Source organism: Neofelis nebulosa, chromosome 4, assembly GCF_028018385.1.
Source record: "Neofelis nebulosa isolate mNeoNeb1 chromosome 4, mNeoNeb1.pri, whole genome shotgun sequence".
Lineage (NCBI taxonomy): Eukaryota > Metazoa > Chordata > Mammalia > Carnivora > Felidae > Neofelis > Neofelis nebulosa.
This window is the reverse complement of record NC_080785.1, coordinates 162,872,436-162,891,851: the sequence shown is the minus strand read 5'-3', so window position 1 is coordinate 162,891,851 and position 19,416 is coordinate 162,872,436. Positions and strand designations below refer to the sequence as shown.

The 19,416-nt window shown below is 42.3% G+C and overlaps 2 protein-coding genes and 1 long non-coding RNA gene across 14 annotated transcripts in view; 2 read left to right on the top strand and 1 right to left on the bottom strand.

Moving 5' to 3' along the window:
- Nucleotides 1-3,325: 3,325 nt before the first annotated feature.
- On the bottom strand, nt 3,326-4,392 carry LOC131511079 (olfactory receptor 7D4-like). The gene has a single exon (XM_058728914.1). It carries the CDS (start codon nt 4,381-4,383, stop codon nt 3,445-3,447), a length of 939 nt encoding a protein of 312 aa, XP_058584897.1. The 5' UTR covers nt 4,384-4,392; the 3' UTR covers nt 3,326-3,444.
- Nucleotides 4,393-6,387: 1,995 nt separating this feature from the next.
- On the top strand, nt 6,388-7,035 carry LOC131511068 (small ribosomal subunit protein eS8-like). Its single transcript, XM_058728903.1, is given in 1 exon segment — nt 6,388-7,035. A coding segment is annotated over 1 exon segment (627 nt). The 3' UTR covers nt 7,015-7,035.
- Nucleotides 7,036-18,740: 11,705 nt separating this feature from the next.
- Nucleotides 18,741-19,416, top strand: part of LOC131511080 (uncharacterized) — a 39,310-nt gene continuing 38,634 nt past the window's right edge. For 6 of the 12 annotated variants that reach the window (XR_009261328.1, XR_009261329.1, XR_009261323.1 and 3 more), the window contains exon 1: nt 18,741-19,169. This is a non-coding gene — a long non-coding RNA (uncharacterized LOC131511080). The remainder of the gene's footprint in view (nt 19,170-19,416) is intronic. The other 6 variants (XR_009261330.1, XR_009261324.1, XR_009261319.1 and 3 more) reach the window with 4 other exon arrangements.

Below are 19,416 nucleotides of genomic sequence, written 5' to 3'. Positions count from 1 at the left end.
TTTTTCAAAATGCCCCTTTGCATTCTCAGGCTCTTCTGGGATTTTGCTGAAACTCCCACAAATGGGGCGGGGGGGGGGGTCTCTAGAATTTGGAAAAGGCAAGGAAACAAACTTTCTCAAGCACCTCCAGAGAGAAGCAGCCCTGCTGATGCATTTTAGACTTCTGACCTCCAGAAATATAAAATAATAAATGTGTGTCATTTTAAGCCACTCAGCTTAATGGCAACATGTTATAGCTTCAAAAGAAAATTAATACACCTCTCTTCCAAAATCTGCCCACTTCATTGCCACTGGCTAGGTCACAGCCTCATCATTCATCGTCTCTCCCTTCGACCACCTCAACCATCTCCTAACTGTCCCCTCTGCCTCCACTTTCTCCCACTCAGAGTAATCCTAAGGTCCTCATGCTACACCTGTGTGCTCCATTGCTTTCAAATCCTTAATATGTCAAAGTAGACTCTCAATAGTCTGTCCTCTGTCCACATATCTAGACTTATTTCCAGTAACTCAGTCATCAGTTCCATATACCCTCCGGAAACGCCTCCGTCTTGAATTTCTCCATGTTAATGTGTATGTGCTTCCTTTCTCCTCTAGTTCCCACTCTCTACTTCCTACCCAACCCATTCTCCAGTTAAACCTCTAGTGATCATTTGGTGCTCAGTGCTCAGTGTATTCTCCCACAAGAACTTTTTGCTGAATCCCAAGCGTTGGCGATGATGTGGAAAATGTGGATCATCACTCATTTCTTGGGGGAATGCAAAGTAGCGAAGCCACTTTGAAAAAGCAGTTCAGCAGATTCTTACAAATGAAATGTAAATTTACCGTGTGACTCAGTAATTACACCATGAGTTGTCTACCCCAAAGAAATGAAAACACGTGTCAACACAGAGACACACATGCAAAAGTTCATCCATCATAACCCCAAACTGGAATATCCAAGTGTCTACCAACTCTGGATAAATAGGGCGACATTTATTTATACATGTGAGCATTATCCTGCAAACATAAGAAACAAAATGCTGATACGTGTTTTCTACATAGATAACCCTCAAAAATCGTTACGCTAAGTGAAAGAAGCCAGAATCAAAAGACCACATATTATATGATTCCATTTACATAAAATATCTAGAAAAGGCCAATTTATAGAGACAGGAAGCAGATAAGGCATTGCCTAGGACTAGGTGGGAGTGGACATTAACTGCAAATGGAGACAAGGGAACATTTTGGAGTGTTAGAAATGTTCTAAAACTGCATTGTGGTGATGGTTGCATAACTCTCTGTTTACTAAAATTATTGAATTTACATTTTGAATGGGTGAATTTAATGGTATGCAAATTATACCTCAATTTCATTAAATAAATTTAAAAATTTTTGTTAACATTTATTCATTTTTTGAGAGACAGAGCACAAGGTGGGAGGGAGGGGGAGAGAGAGAGAGAGAGAGAGAGAGAGAGAATCCGAAGCAGACTCCAGGCCCCAAGATGTTCAGCACAGAGCCTAACATGGGACTTGAACTCATGAGCCATGAGATCATGACTTTTGCCAAAGTTGGACGCTTAACCTACTGAGCCACCCAGGCACCCCTCATGAAATAAATTTTTAAATATTTTCTCTGGAATTACTCAAGATGACTTGAAAACTTTTTACCTTTCTTTTCATCAGGTTCTTTTATACACCAACATTATTATGCTCACCACTCCGTATTACAATCATGTTTACCTCTTTGGTCCCCTCCTCAATTTGTAGGGACAAATTACAAATTAGACAATAATTACACACTGCTAGAAACTTAATGGAATCAAAGTGAATTGAAGCCACCCCAATATTATTGAAAAATTATTATTTTTTTCAGTAATTTCAAGATCTAACTATATATGTATGTATATATATCTATATCGATATCGGTATCGATATAGATATAGATATATCTCCAATACTTGTTTTTTGTTCAGTTTGGTTTTGTCCCAAAACCAAAAATTCCAGCTATGATATTGTTTTAATTCCCTCCACAATCTTTACCACCTGACTTCATTAGGGGTCCTCAGAAACAGACACTGAGCCAATGATTCATGTGCAAGTGCTTTACTGGGAGAAGTAAGGAACAAGGACATGGGTTAGAGACAGGAGAAGTGATACAGGGGACAAAATATATCCAATAAAGCATACCGTAAGTCAGCTCCCACAACAAGTGAGCAGAGTTTTCATCCTGTGGGAAAATACTGGAAATTGGCACAAAATGGAAATATGCGAATTATCACAGCTAAGGAGTAAAGAAGATGGTATACCTCACACCTCTCCATCAAGATCTGTCCATGCTGGGGCATACTTCCCTGTTACTTCTACCCCCATGCACCTGTTGCTGAACATTGGCAGTCATAACATCGTTATGCGGTGGAGAAAGTAAAAGGATCCCGGGGAATGAAGGAGAAATGCTGATATCTTCTACTACTCCATTCTTCACTGCAGACTCATTTCTATCAAAATTCTTCTTGACAAGTGAAGTGAGTTCTGAATACAATTCACAAGTGTGTAACTACAACTCCTGATAATACCTACTATGAATACTCTCCCCCCAAAATAGTCTTAGTCTATTGTAATCATTATTACATGTTTCAGGATCTTGGGGGCATATCTTAAAACCACAATAATGGGGAAATAAAGGTCCAATAGAACATGAAATGGGCAGAAAACAAGAAGAAAGGAAGGAAAGAAGGCAGAAGAAAGACAAATATGAGGCAATATCTCAGTGATATCCTATGCAATATGTTACCTACAAACCTGAGCAAATGAGGTTTCAAATCAAGATCCCTACTCTTAAAGTTGAAAATCCACATCAGTGTTTTCAGGAACACTAAGATAGCAAACTTCGGAGCATGGGATCATATTCAGGTTTCCACGTTGGGATCCATCCCAATCTCAATCTTTTTGAAAAAGAGGGAAAATATCTTAAGTAAATGTCAAATACATAAATTTACAGATGTAGATCAACAAGCACAGTCTTGATATGGCAAGCACTTTGGTTATGACTATTGTGTGGTTTCCATTCTGTTTCCCCCAGGGAGAAACAAACTTACACCCAAATTAAGGTGAAGGATGTCAGCATTTGAGAAGACAGTTTTGGGAGGAAACCATGCAGGCACTTGCTATAAGTGCTTCACATCAAGTATTAAAAATCTCAGGAATGACTGTAGGAAAGCTAACCAAAGATAGAATGTTATGGGCTGCAAACGGGGAAGACAAACAAAAAAAGGAATTACTGAAGAGATTATTGAGGAGAAACTAATACAAAACCAAAACCAAATGAAGGCAAAGTCATGGGGACTTTGAGAATAGAAGAAGTGAGGCATGTCTTTTAGGGGAGGAAGAAAACCAAGAGATTTATATGCACAATTATTTGCCTTTTGGAGCTCACAATGTCTACTTGGTTCTGAGGCCAGTGGCCCATCATGGACAAAGGGCTCCACGACTATGGAGTCTTCTCAGGGCCCCCTTCACATCCTTGTTCCTGAGGCTGTAGATGAAGGGGTTCAGCATGGGGGTGACCACAGTGTACATCACTGAGGCAACTGGGATTCTCTGGGAAGAATGGATCCCAGCAGGACTGAGATAGAGCCCCAAGCTTGCCCCATAGTACAAGGAGACCACAGAGAGATGTGAGCCACAGGTTGAAAATGCTTTATATTTTCCTGCTGCAGAGGACATTCTCATTAAAGAGGAGACGATCAGAGAGTAGGAAAAGAAGATCCCAGTCAGAGGAAACACACCCAGTATGGCAGTCGACACATACAAGAAGATATTATTGATACGGGTGTCAGAGCAGGCTACCTGGAGAATCTGAACCACTTCACAGAAGAAATGTGGAATTTCCGTACCTGTACAGAAGGTCAGCCGCCTCACCAGTAGGACATGAATCAGGGAGACCCAGAAAATGATGAGCCAACACACCAGAACCAGCAGGCCACAGAGTCGTGGGTTCATAATGACTGTGTAGTGCAGGGGGTGGCAGATGGCCACAAACCGGTCATAGGCCATCACGGTCAGGAGGAAACCATCCATTCCAGCAAAAATCATAAAAAAATACAGCTGAGTGAGGCATCCAGGGTAGGAGATGTCTTTGCTCTGTGCCTGGATGTTTACCAGCATCTTCGGGACAGTGGTGGAAATGAAACAGATGTCAACAGAGGACAGGTTAGAGAGGAAGAAGTACATGGGGGTATGGAGGTTGGAGTCAGAGAGGATGGCCAGGATGATGAGCAGGTTTCCTAGTACAGTGACTAGGTACATGAACAGAAACAAGCCAAAGAGGAGGGGCTGCAGTTCTGGGTCATCTGAGAGGCCCCGGAGGAAGAATTCTGATACTCTGGTATGGTTTTCTGCTTCCATGTGTCTGATGTGTCTGCTAGAGAAGGAGTGAAAAGAAATATTTAGTGCCTAGCCAACTGGGACATCAGCCAGTCATTACCTTTATAATACCATCTTTAAAAATTTTTTTTAATGTTTATTTATTTTTGAAGGAGAAAGAGAGCATGAGCAGGGGAGGGGCAAAGTGAGAGGGAGACACAGAATCCGAAGCAGGCTCCAGGCTCTGAGCTGTCAGCACAGAGCCCAACGCAGAGCTTGAACTCATGAACTGTGAGATCGTGACCTGAGCCAAAGTCAAATGCCTACTCAGTCAGTAACCGACTGAGCCACCCAGGCGCCCTTCTAATACCACCTTTAGGTGGACATCCTTCGCCCTCCATTAGTTCTTCCAAAGGTAAGATTCACTCAGTCAAATGGTAGCTCATTTCCAATCTAAATGTTCTTAGGTATCCTTTTAAAAATTTAGCAGACATCTCTTTTTATCTCCTATTCACTGGTCTAATTCTATTTGAAGCCATGTACATAAACCAATTTCTTCTATGACCATTCAAAATAACTGAAGACATTGAATGTCTTTCTTTGATAATCTCCACTATTCAAAGACCTGTATACTAGTTACTCAATGTGTATTCTCAAGTCAAATCGCCTTAATTTTATGCTTCATATCAATGTGACATAGCTATTGTCTTATTATTTTTCATTCTAAGTATGTGGTTATGGATATTAACTTCTTTGAGGATTCAAAGGGCTCGTGTGCAGTAAATAAATGATAGTTTTTTGGTCAATAAATGATAGCTTTTTTAAATCAACCTATTCCTTCTTACTTTTGATACACAACTCTCCCAAAATACAGCATACAGCTGTGGTTTAGAACATAGGATCTGAGTCGGACTTGCTGGAATAGAAATTTGGTCTACCAACTTACTCTCTGTGTGACCCTGAGAAAGTTAATCTCTCATAGCTGCAGATACTACACACCCCCCCCCCACATGGAAGTGGTAAGTGTTCCCTACACCATAAGCCTGGTGAGTGAAGTAAATGAGATGATGCATGTAATGTTTCTACTGTGATGCTTGTGACATTCTGTGGACACTTGATAAATGTGAGATTCTGTCCTTACCATCACTATGGTCTGTCTGTCTTATATGGCTATTGCTTATCAATATTAAACTGAGAGAGCCATCAGAGATGGAACTCGGATCATTATAAACACAGCAGGCCTGGTAGCTCTTTTGAACACCATCAAGTACTTCTTATTAATGAAGATCCTATGCCTCCCTCTTTCAAATACCATCTGCCAAGTGGACTCATCCAAGAACAGGGAAGAGCAGGTGGACTACATAGATTTTTTAAAAAGGTGAAACAGGGGCGCCTGGGTGGCGCAGTCGGTTAAGCGTCCGACTTCAGCCAGGTCACGATCTTGCGGTCTGTGAGTTCGAGCCCCGCGTCGGGCTCTGGGCTGATGGCTCGGAGCCTGTTTCTGATTCTGTGTCTCCCTCTCTCTGACCCTCCCCCGCTCATGCTCTGTCTCTCTCTGTCCCAAAAATAAATAAAAAACGTTGAAAAAAAAATTAAAAAAAATAAATAAAAAGGTGAAACAAAAGCTCACACACATTAAAGCAAAACACGAAACTTGTATGGGAGCGTGTGCTCATGTGCACTCACTCTAGAGCAGGGGTGTGTTATATTAAAACTTAGCACTTTAATTGTGGAAAAATAATCAATAGATTTCATCAAAAATAGCAAAAATTGGGGCACCTGGGTGGCGCAGTCGGTTAGGCATCTGACTCTTGGTGTCGGCTTAGGTCATGATCTCCCAGTCACAGGATCAAGCCCCACATAGGGCTCTATGCCACCCTGGGCCTGGAGCATGCTTGAGATTCTCTCTCTCAATCTCTCTCTCTCTCTCTCTCTCTCTCTCTCTCTCGCTCCCCAGCTTATGCATGCTCTCTCTCCCTCTCTCTCAAAAAAAAATTAAAAGATTAAAAAATATCTTTAACCCTTTCACAGCCAGCGCCGAGAGCTATGGGCATCTCTCGGGACAACTGGCACAAACACCGCAAGACCGGGGGCAAGAGAAAGCCCTAGCACGAGACGCGGAAGTAGGAGCTGGGACGTCCCGCTGCCGACACTAAGATTGGCCCCCGCCGTATACCTGCAGTCCGAATTCGGGGAGGCAGTAAGAGGGAGCGTGTCTTGAGGCTGGACGTGGGCAACTTCTCCTGGGGCTCTGAGTGTTGTACGCGCAAAACAAAGATTACTGATGTTGTCTACAATGCATCCAACAACGAACTGGTCCGCACCAAGACCTTGGTGAAGAAACGTATCGTGCTCATTGATCGCACACAGTACCGGCAGTGGTACGAGTCTCACTATGCACTGCCCCTGGGCCACAAGAAGGGGGCCAAGCTGACTCCCGAGGAGGAGGAGATTTTAAACAAAAAACGATCAAAGAAAATTCAGAAGAAATATGATGAAAGGAAAAAGAATGCCAAAATAAGCAGTCTTCTGGAGGAGCGGTTCCAGCAGGGCAAGCTTCTTGCATGCATCGCTTCAAGACCAGGCCAGAGTGGCCAAGCAGATGGCTATGTGCTGGAGGGCAAGGAGCTAGAGTTCTATCTGAGGAAAATTAAAGCCCGGAAAGGCAAATAAATCTTCCTCCTTCCTATCTTCGGTCATGTAATAAAGGTGTTTATTATTCCCTGTAAAAAAAAAAAAAAGTATGGGGCGCCTGGGTGGCTCAGTCAGTTGAGCGACTAACTACCGACGGCTCAGGTCATGATCTCACGGTTTGTGAGTTCGAGCTCCGGGTCGGTCTCTGTGCTGACAGCTCAGAGCCTGGAGCCTGCTTCTGATTCTGTGTCTCCCTCTCTCTGTGTCCCTCCCCTGCTCATGCTCTGTCTCTGTCTCAGAAATAAATAAATATAAAAAAAAAAGTTTTTAAGTATATATATGTATATATATATATATACATATATATACTTCTATATATTCATAGAAGTTAAAAAATGTGTATATATATATATATATATATATATATATATATATATATATATATGGCTCAGTCGGTTAAGCATCTCACTTCTGCTCAGGTCATGATCTCAGGTTAGTGGGTTCCAGCCCCTGGTCGGGCTCTGTGCTGACAGCTCAGAGCCTGGAGCCTGTTTCAGATTCTGTGTGTGTGTGTGTGTGTCTCTCTCTCTGCCCCTCCCCTGCTCATGTTCTCTTTCTCAATCTCTCTCTCTCTCTCTCTCTCTCTCTCTCTCTCTCTCTCTCTCTCTTTCCCTCTCTCTCTCAAAAATAAATAAACATTAAAAAAAATTTTTTTAACTTAAAAGGCAAAGGGGTGCCTGGGTGGCTCCATCAGTTAGTTGAGTGTCCGACTTTGACTCAGGTCATGATCTCACAGTTGGTGGGTTCAAGACCCACATTGGGCTTTACACGGACAGCACAGAGCATGCTTTGGATTCTCTGTCTCCCTCTCTCTCCCTCTCTCTCTCTCTCTCTCTCTGTGCTCCTCCCCTGCTCATTCTTTCTCAAAAATAAATAAACATTAAAAAAAAAAAACTTAAAAGGCAAAAACTTTAAAAGGCAAAGTTAACATGACAGTAAATGTTTACTTTATGCATGATTGAAAGAGGCCCTTGTTATTACTAATGCCTAGAGAGTGCAATTAATTAAAGAGAGAAACAATTATTGAGGACCAATTTTGTCTGGGGAGTTGCATAGAAAAGTCTTTTCTGAAATTGTATTCTTGAACTGCAAGAGTAAGGATGGGCAATTGTTCATCAAGGGAAATAAGGAAAGGGCACTCATTTGGGGTGGAGGGAACAGAATGTGCACTTTCCTCATGGTTGGATGAGCTTAGTAATGGAACATTTTTGAGAGGCCAGCGAGAAGGAGAGCAGACAGTGAGGTTTAGGACAGACAGAGCACGTGAGGAGCACAAGTGGAGCATCCTATACTATGCCTAAATGTGCCTCTCATGTTGGTGATTTTATGTTTATTTGTGGGTCAGAGGTCATGACTATTTTTGCTCTCCATTGTCTTTCTAGAGATATACTTGGTGCCTACACTTACTAGGTGTTCAACACATGAAATGTTAGATGTATAATAATGACTGAAACCAAAAGTGTCCACTATAACACTACAAAGGAATCTTTAAGCTCAACATATGATTAAATGTAGACCAAAAAAAAAAAAAATAGAATAATAAGGTTAAATACAACACAGTCATACCTCTTTAAAAAGAGTAATATATCATAAACAAGTAACACAAGTATTTCAGGAATGGAAAGTTCCTTAATGCTAGGGTGTTTGCAAAAAGTATGCATCTCAAAAATAGAGAAATGAAGAGGAATCATAACCATAATCACGATGGAAAAAGTATTTGAGAAAATGTAACAGCCATTACTGTGGTTAGCTGCCTGGAAAAAGCCTCTTGCTACATGAAGAAACTTCGGTCAATTTCTTAACCGGAAAAAGAATAGTTGTTTAAAATTGCAGCCAACAGGGTATTCTACATTAAGACACTAAATTATTTCTGTTAAATTTGTGAGCAAGCCAAGACAGTTTACTCCAACTTCAATCAGTCAATATTCTCTTGAATATTCATATACATGAGTAAGAAAGTTGGGGAATGGATATTAGCCTGAATACCGAATGCCAGAAATAATTACATTATTTGTAGGTATATTTTGGACACTAAAGGAAAACAACAACACAGAACTAGTAAGTGCTATCAGTAAGTCAAGTCTGCCAGGAAAAACAGGGAATATAATAGAAAAATCCAATCACTTGAGGGACAAAGAAGGCAAATAATGCATAACACACTTCGAATGAGTGGGTAATGAATAAATGATGGGACAGGAAATCAAACAGGAACCTAGAATTCATGGGAAAGAATAGAGAAGAGGAGACTCACTGGAAAATAACTCCTATTGGAGAGAGGCTCTAGTTTCTGGAAGAGTGAAGGAAACATAGCAAGAGCTGGAAAGACTGGTTTAAGTAGCAAGTAAATCGCCTTCAAATTACAGAGGCTTCAGCTTTGTTATGGGATTGTTCCAGTCCCATTATTCTAGAGGTAAACCCAATACTCACTTTCTCATCCCTTTTCCTCATACTCCTCCAGCCCTTACTGGGAAACAGTGATCTTACCCTCTCTGATTGTTACCACTGAAGCTTTCTTTTCTTGCAGTTTGTCCCAGAAGAGCCCATTTGGGTTTTCCTCTAGGCTGCCATCAGAGAATTATAGGAAAGGGGCAACAGGACATGTTATTATCGTCTCAGTTACTGAATTCTCAAAGGTCCTCACTGAGTAAATTGTTCTACTGACTTTCCTCTTTCCAAACAATTCAGGTCCCTTGGGATACAGAGATGAAAGAATGGAAAATTTCCAGACAGTCATGTCTATGTAGGCAACAGGGGGCCAAGATGAAGGTATTTTCTCAAAAAAAGAAATTTCTTCTTTCTGTGGTTTGACTTAAAATGAGAAAACATCTCCTAAGAAACATTTAATTCCTACAAGAACGAAAACCAGGAATCAACTTTATGGGATGCTCATTGTTGAAGAATCTTTGGAGATTTCAAAGGTCACTTAATCCACAGTGTCATGGAAGCAAAAGAGGTCCTTTCTGAACAAAAGCAGAGTAGCTAATAGTTTTTTGTTCTCTTTAAAGGACTAACAAAATGACTGAAAATATCCCTTGACATTTGCTAGAGACATGGAGGCCTTTGCTGATATTAGATAGGGCTTCATTTTTTACCTCTAAAGTAAAGAGTAAGGCTGTAAACAATCCAGTAGAGTGTGTTGACAAGTGAGTATTGAGGAAATAGAGGTGCCAGTATAAATCACCTCTGAAATTTGTCAGGAAAGGTGAGGATAGAGGTAAAATAACGCAGAAAAGAAATTGTGGAGTATGGCTAGTTTAAATTTTTTTGTTTAATGAAAGTTTGCAACAGGTTTAATTTCAAAGCGTATGGTCACATTTTTTAATGTTTATTTTTGAGAGAGAAAGAGAGAGACAGATAGAACCTGAGCAGGGGAGGGGCAGAGAGAGAGGGAGGCACAGAATCCAAAGCAGGCTCCAGTCTCTGAGCTGCCAGCACAGAGCCCTTCGGGGGGGCTTGAACCCATAAAGCATGAGATCAACACCTGAGCTGAAGTTGGACACCCAAACTATTGAGACACCCAGGTGCCCCCAAAGAGTATGATCACATTTAGAGCAGACATTTGCATTCAGCAGACATTCGAGCTACACAATTCACAGGATGCATATACACTCAATAGTCAATGACAATCATAACGTGCAGTATCTCCAATATATGGGATACATGGGTTCAGAAATCAAGCTTGTTAGTAGAAACAGCCCTGTGTAATGTCACTCCCAGTGAGCCACTTGGGCAGTATTTGCTTCGGGTCTCCTCAACTCAACCCTTAGCAGGTTAAGATGTCTTGAATCCTAAAAGGTAGCACTTCCAGCGACATGGCCAATGTCCTATTAAACCTGAAGCTATCCAGCTACCTGGCACTTGAGGTCCCTCATGTCAGAAAGAGGGGACATCATTTTGGCAGGGTTAATTGACCCTGGTCATCAGTGTCACTGTGTGAGCACGGCAATGGGCATGCTCTGGTACCCTACTGTATTCAGTGGGCGGATGGGAGCAGTCCAGCAACATCCTCAGAGCAAACACAGTGGTGGATACAGATGGCTGTCAGGCAGTTGTGCTTTCACAGCAAGAGACATGAGTGGATGGGTGAGGCTGCTTCCTTTGGCTGAGGGCAATTCTCTAAGAGGGCTGAAGACTGAGGGCTGTCAGATGGCTGCACTCTCTGAACCTGGGGAAGAAGCCTTTCATTCTGAATGGAAAAGTGAGGGACACAACAGGGTTTACTACAGTCCACCCCATCGGCATTTGGATCATGGCCTGCAACAACATGTACAGTGTCCATGAGAGTTTATTTGTGATGCATGAGGGTAAGTAGTTGGGAAGGACTGTCCTTAGAAAGTGGGAGCCATGCTGAGAACTGGAGGACTATAGGGTTACTGATAATACCTACTCCAGCTTTGATGCTTCATCTTGCTCATGTTCTGGCCATGGCCTCTTTTGGGAATACCTGTTTTGGGTCCCTTGGAGACTAATATAGCCAAGGCCCAGATAGGGGGAGGCTTGCTTTGACCCTTTAAATAAATTTGTTAAATTTGTTAAAGATAGCAGTCTCTGGGGCGCCTGGGTGGCGCAGTCGGTTAAGCGTCCGACTTCAGCCAGGTCACGATCTCACGGTCCGTGAGTTCGAGCCCCGCGTCAGGCTCTGGGCTGATGGCTCGGAGCCTGGAGCCTGTTTCCGATTCTGTGTCCCTCTCTCTCTGCCCCTCCCCCGTTCATGCTCTGTCTCTCTCTGTCCCAAAAATAAATAAAAAACGTTGAAAAAAAAAAATTTTAAGATAGCAGTCTCTCCCCCTATCCTTTTTAAAAATAATTTTATTTTATTAAGTTTATTTTTATTTATTTTGAGAGAGAGAGAGAGTGACTGGGAGAGGGGTAGAGAGAGAGGGATAGAGAGAGACCCCAAGCAGGCTCTACACTGTCAGTGTAGAGCCCGATGCGGGGCTCGAACCCATGAACCATGAGATCGTGACCTGAGCCAAAGTCGGATGCTTAACTGATTGAGCCACCCAGGCACCCCTCTCCCCTTTCTGACACATAGCTGGCACCGCAAAATCTAATTAAAGGTTAGCTGTCAGGTGCTTGTGAAACCTCTGGAACAGTTCCCACACACACACACACACACACACACACACACACACACACACAAATAGCATCCCGTTGCCCTATAAAATTTCTGGAGTAGGGTCGGGACTTTGCAGAGAATAGCTGTGCAGGACCTGGATTGTCACCCGACCTGTCCCCCCATTTGTAAATTTCCCTGAATAAAACTGTATAAGTTGTATGGAGTCACCAGCTTTGTTTTTGGGTCTCAAAGTGCCTTCTCAGTGAAGAGACACTCCTCCTCCCCCACTTTGAAACAAGGAGCATGAGTAATGCTGAGCCACGCATAATCTTGTCTTTCTGACCTGCTTCTCTGTAACCTAATTCTCTCTCCCACTACTGCCATTAGACTGAACATGAGATCAACCCATGCCACTGCCAATGGAAATTATCTGTGGGGTGTTTCACAGGCACATCGGACTGAACCTTTCCACCAAAAAACTCAAGATCGTTCTTTTTTTTCCCACCCTCCTTCTTTCCTTCCTTTTCTCCTCCTTTCCTTCCTTCCCTCCTTTCCTTTTAACATGTGATACCAGAGAGAGCAACACCATCAACAACATCAACATATCCCCACATGGAGCATCCTGGATGGTTAAGGAACAATAACATGATGTTAAAATAGGATTCCTAAATATTTTTATTAGCACTTAGCAGAAACTCTGTTATTACTCTTTATATATTAGTTTATTTTCTTTCTCCCAATTAAAGGTAAATTCTGTGAATAGTGGGCCTTTGTTTTGTTTCAAACATCATACAAGTTCATAGAATCCAGCAGTTAATAAATGTTTGAATCCACAAATCAGTCAATCACAACAATGCTAAGAGTAGAATGAGAAATGATTTGGGGAGTGCAGACCTGTGTCACATTCACTCTCCCAGTCTCTGCCTGATACTAGACATCACATACACAAACTGAATATTTGTCACCGGATGAAATGTACACAGTGCGTTACCCTTTGAAAGAAATCTATTCAAGAGCTCCACCCCCACCCCCAGCCAGCCAAGCTTATAGACAAAACTCACAGGTGTCTGCACTTGGCCCTAACTCTGCTTTTCTTGGTCAGGTGCCCTACATTCTTGGAAAGTAGATCCCAACTACAAAACATATTCTTCTCTAGCCTGACCACAACCCACATCCCAGATGAGCCGTGGACAGAGCCCCTGGAAAACCTGCCACCCCCCCTGCTCTATGTGGCCAAGAGCTGACCCCCTCCCCATACCCATCCCGCCCTGCAACGGGCACAGCTGCAACCTTCCCACATCTTTCAAAACCCCTTAAAAGGCCCAGCCTGACAGAAATTTGGGTCAACATTTCTCTAGATGTCTGGCCCCTCTCCTCCCTTGGGGAGGAAATAAGCTCTGTCTTGCTGTTGCTCTACTCTTCGTGAAATTGTTTGCTACCCCCATCACTGGCCACCCTAACACCCTTTGTTTCTTTCATTAATCCTTCTGTTAATTTCAGAATGCCTTGTTTCTCTCATACATTTTACTGACATGGTACATTTAGGTTATTTGCCTCCTTAAAGCAAAACTCCATATTTAAAAGTAGTGTAAGTAGTGGAATATAATAAGAAACAAGAACTCTGGTCAAGATAGCAAGTTTCCCGCATGGTTAATAAAAAGGAATAATTACAGAAGGGCATATAACACACATCTTGGACAGTGTTGTGGGCTGAACTGAGTTCTCCCAGAATTCATGTTGAGATTGTGATCCCCAACACCTAACAATGTGACTGTATTTGAAGAAACCCCTTAAAAGAGGTAAATTAAAATGGGTACATTAGGGTGAGCCTTTAGCCAATCTCACTGTAGGTCTTTATAAGAGATTTGGACACACAGAAACACACCAGGGGCATGCATGCACAGAGAAATTATCTGAAGAGGCAGCAGGACAGGCATCTGCAAGCAAGTGACAGGGTTCCTGGAGGTACCAACCCTACTGGTACCCTGATCTTGGACTTCCAGCATCCACAGTGACAAGGAAATTAATTCTGTTGATTATGTTCACTCACTATAGTCTTGTATTATGGCAGCTCCAGCAAACACATACAGGCACCAATCCATACTTTCTTGTCACATCTTAGGCTTCAGCCATGTCTGCTGTAATTAGGTCAATGGAAGCCATGGAAAGTTTTGCACAGCTGCAGCTGGTCGGCACTTTGCCTCAGGCCGAAATCCCATACCTCCTGCTTCCTGCCCTGAATCTTCTGTGACACCACAATATGGGACACCTGAGGAATCTACTCTGTATTCATTGATGTGCAACCCAGAACCACAGGGGACATTAAATCTATCCAGGACCACCCTTGGCCAATAGAACTCCTGTCTTTTTATCTACCAAGTGGCAAGTTCTGAGACACACTTCATAATTTATATCAGAAGGGTTTGGTGAGATGCGGCACCAGTCACCCATAGAGGGATCAAAATGATAATGATTCCTTTCATTGCCTTTCCTTCCTTCCCTGATTTACTCCCATTGTTCTGTATTCCTGCTCCCTAGGATCAAATTCTCCCCAAAAGCCTACCTGCACAGAGACTTTTTGATGAGGACCAGTTTTCAAAAAACACATCACAAGATGAAAGAAGGGTAGCCACATAGCATTTTGCTTAGGAAATACTAATAAATTTGTTAATGTTAATGATATAATACTAAACTATTAGCAACTATAATAACATGCCTCATTGTTTTATACCTCAGTGCCCTTGTGTATGCTGTTTCTGATTTTATAGTTGATTCAGCCATTCCAGTGATGAGAATTCACCACTTAATTACACTCATATTCATGCAAAATGTTCTATGCACAAGGTTGTTTATTGCATGATTGTTTGTTATCTGAAAACATTGGGAACAACCTACCAGTCACTAGGGAACTATTCTGATAAAAGAGGGCACATGTACACAATGTGTATAATCAAAAAAAAAAAAAAAAAGCAAGATGTATGGTTTATCTACAATAAGCTACAACAGTAAATAAACAAATTGAGCCAAGTTGCAGTGTACAATATCAACACAGAAAAATCACCTGTGTTTCTATACACTACAACCAATCTGAAAATGAAATGTTTATAACTATGGTTACAACAGCATCAAGAAGAATAAAACACCTAAGGTTATATTTAATGATAGAGGTAAAAGATTTGTATATAGAAAACTAGAAAAATGTGGTGAAAAAATTACAGAAGACCTAATAAAACGCTGATGAGATAACACTAAACACCTAATAGAACAGCTAAAGTGAAAAACAATACTAAGTGTTGGTGAGAATGCAGAGCAACTGGAACTCTCACACAATGACGGCGGGAATGGAAAATTGCACATCTACTCTAGCGGTGATTGGTAGTTTCCTCATTAGTTACATATACACTTACCATGTGAAGCACTTCTCCCACCCCTAGCTGTTTTCTCCAGGGAATAAAAGAATTTGTGTGCACACAAACACTTTTACAAGAATATTTATAGTGGCTGTATTCAAAATTGCCCATAAGGAATAACTCAAATGTCCTTAAGTGGATACATGGATTAAAAAAGTTGGCATATGGGGCGCCTGGGTGGCGCAGTCGGTTAAGCGTCCGACTTCAGCCAGGTCACGATCTCGCGGTCCGTGAGTTCCAGCCCCGCGTCGGGCTCTGGGCTGATGGCTCGGAGCCTGGAGCCTGTTTCCGATTCTGTGTCTCCCTCTCTCTCTCTGCCCCTCCCCCGTTCATGCTCTGTCTCTCTCTGTCCCCCCCCCGCAAAAAAAAAAAAAAAAAAAAAAAGTTGAAAAAAAAAAAAAAAGTTGGCATATCCGTACAATGGAACAGGAGTCATCAATGAAAACTAAAAACACTATTCATGATGAAATTGATAGACCTCAATCAGAGACATGATGCTGAGTGAAAGATGTCAGTAACAAAATGGCTACATACTGTATGATTCCATTTATATGACATAATAAGATGAAAGTACAGTGATGGAGAACAGACCACTACTTGTTAGAGATAAGTGAGGGTGTAATTACAAAGGATAACACAATAGGTTTTTTTGAGGGGGAGGTGATGTCGATGTTCTAAATCCTGATAATGTGTGTAATATATATATGTAAATATATGTAAATATATATATTTGTATTGTTTCCCAGCAAGCATAATACCCAAGAGAAAAAGACATCTGCACAGAAAAACATACATGAATTTTCATAGCAGCATTCCTCCTGATACCCACAAAGTGTGAACAACTCAAATGTTCACTAACTGATGAATAAATAAAATGTAATATACCCATACAATAGAATATCATTTGCCAATAAAAAGAAATGATACATGCTACAAAACATATCAACCTTGAAAAACACGCTAAGAGGGGTACCTGGGTGGCTCAGTCGGTTAAACTCTGAGTCTTGATTGATTTCAGGTCAGGTTGTGATCTCACTGCCGTGGGTTTGAGCCTCACATTGGGCTCTGCACTACTGACAGCATGGACCCAGAGGATTCTGTCTCTCCCTCTCTCTGCCCCTCCCCCACTCACATTTCCTCTCTCTCTCTCTCTCAAAATAAATACTTTTTTAAAATGTTAAAAAAAGAAAAACACACAAAGAAATTATTGACAAAAGATGTATGGTTTCATTTCTGTAAAATAACTATGAAACACAAATTGATAGAGAAAGAAAGATTTGTGGATGCTTAGATGTTGAGGCAGGAGGAAAATAAGGTTTGGACAGCCAAGGTACTTGCAGAACGATGCAAAGGTTCTAAAATGTAATGATTGCACCACTGTGTGAACATATTAAAAAACATGGAATTGAATAGTTTTAAAAGAGTAAATTGGTGAGCACAAGCCCCATTTTGGGTGAGCCCTGTTTCTCTGGCTCCCTCTCCCTATCCCTTGTGGGATTCTCTCTCTCTCTCTCTCTCTCTCTCTCTCTCTCTCTCTCTGCTCCTCATTCACTTGCACCCTTTAAATAAATAAATAAGTAAATAAATAAATACTGTCTAAAAAAAGATGAAAAAGAGTAAATTGTTGACATGTGAATCATATCTCAATACAGCTGTTGCAAAACAAAAAAGATAAACTCGAGATAATAGCTACATCAGTAAAAGCATCAACAATTTCATGTCTCTGAAGAACCTTGAGAAGGAAGATGTAATAACCATTAGCTGCCATTATATTTTTACCATTCAGTGCTAAAGCATAGTATAAAATCATTGTTAAAAAAGAGTATGATGTGGGGCGCCTGGGTGGCGCAGTCGGTTAAGCGTCCGACTTCAGCCAGGTCACGATCTCGCGGTCCGTGAGTTCGAGCCCCGCGTCAGGCTCTGGGCTGATGGCTCGGAGCCTGGAGCCTGTTTCCGATTCTGTGTCTCCCTCTCTCTCTGCCCCTCCCCCGTTCATGCTCTGTCTCTCTCTGTCCCAAAAATAAATAAAAAACGTTGAAAAAAAAAAATTTAAAAAAAAGAGTATGATGTGACTGTAAGTATATATTGCTGTCACAGAAGTCTAGAAACCAAAACAGGTGTAGATAGAGCAATTCACTGTTTAATAAAAGTGAAATTTCAAATTGTATGTCAAGGATAGTTTAGCAATAGGTCATACTACAGTAAGCTATCTTTGGGACCCACTATCCCATACCACATGCTAAGATAGATTCTTGGAGGAATAAACATTAAAATGTCGTTAAAACTAATACACCTCAGAAGACAATGGAAAATCTGCATGTCGTCTAGGGTTTGAAGAGAATTTTTTAAGGCAAGGCAAAAAAGCCAGATTATTTCTTCAAAAAGACTCCTTTGGCTACACAGAAATGAAGTATTTTATAGAAACAAATTAAAGAAAGCAAAACAGTTATGCATTGAAGAGATGCGTAAAACACACTTGATAACGCACATAAGCAATTCTTGGTAGATGTACTAATAAATCAGGATTTAAAAGGACCTTTATTAACTTCATAACGACCACCCACTGAAATCCACATCACGCAGGACAATGGTAGAAACTTTAGAACTGTTGCTGAATAACTAAACATGCCTGGTATTGGTGCTGTCCCACAACTTAGTATGGAAACCCTGGCTCGTATTATGGCATGATTTGAAAAATAAAAAATCGAAATAAAAATACAGCTGTATATAGAGGAATTTACTACATAACAAGAGGGGAATTTCGAATCAGTACGTCAAGGATAGTTTATCAATAGATCATACTACAGTTGGCTGTATTTCTCACGAGAAGGGAGAAACGGATCCACTATCCCACACTACTATCCTACGAAAATACATTCATAAGATATCACCGAACGTAATACATTTTGAAGAAAATTATAAAATCTGTAAGTAATCTGGAGTTTGAAGAGAATTTTTAAGGCAAGGCGGGAAACCCAGAAATCACTTGTTAAAAAAGCGTCCTCTGGGACGACTCCTCCGCCCCCACCCCCAGCGTTGCCTTTCTGCCTTCTAAACACAGAACGGGCCTGACTCCAGCCCCATTCGACTCCCTCGGGCCAGAACCCGCCCTCTGCCTTCGTGCTGGGCCAACTCCTGGGCCCTCAGCACCCACGGGTGACAACACTACCGCTTCCGGCCTCCAAAGCGTCGGGCGTGGCCGCAACCCAAGCCCTGGAGCCCCGCCCCTTGAGGCGAGAGGCAGGAAGCGGAAGTGGCGTCACTGGCCCGCGGCGGTCTTTGTCCCGTTGCCTAGAGCCTTTCCGAGCCTCTCCTCTTGGTCGTCTTGCGGTGCTTGGTGTCGTCGGTGAGGCCGCGTGCCAGGAAGGTTCGGATGCAAGGAGGGCGTTAAAGGACAGGTGTGGCCCGGCCTCCGAGGGGCCTCCTTAAAGAGGCCGGGTCCCCTCCGCTCGCCCCCTTCGCGGCCGCTGGCGCCCGCGTTGGGCCGGCCGAGAGGAGCGGTGAGGGCGCACCTGCGAAGTGTTTTCGGCCACGGTGCCTCCTTGTTCAAATTCCTCCTAAGTAACCGTTGTGACTCTTCTCCAGGAGGATGAGAATTTCCGCTGGGCAAGTCAGGTTGGCCCGGCCCTGCGGTGGTCACCGCCCTGTCGCTCCTGGCTGTCCCGGTGAGCCCTGGGGAAGCGTTGGTTCAAAGGGCCCTTCCTCTAGAATGCAGAAAGACGTTTCTTGCGAGCATTTGGAATGTGTTTGCCGGTTCTTGTTGAGCGTCCCCTACAGGTAGAAAGAAAAGAGACTTGTTAGGTTCGAGGGTGAGCATATTTCTCTAGATAAATACGAACATGTGTAAGCTACAAGTCATCCTTCCAGGTGAAAGTAAGAATGCTCAGCTGTCTTGTCCTCTGATCGTCCTGG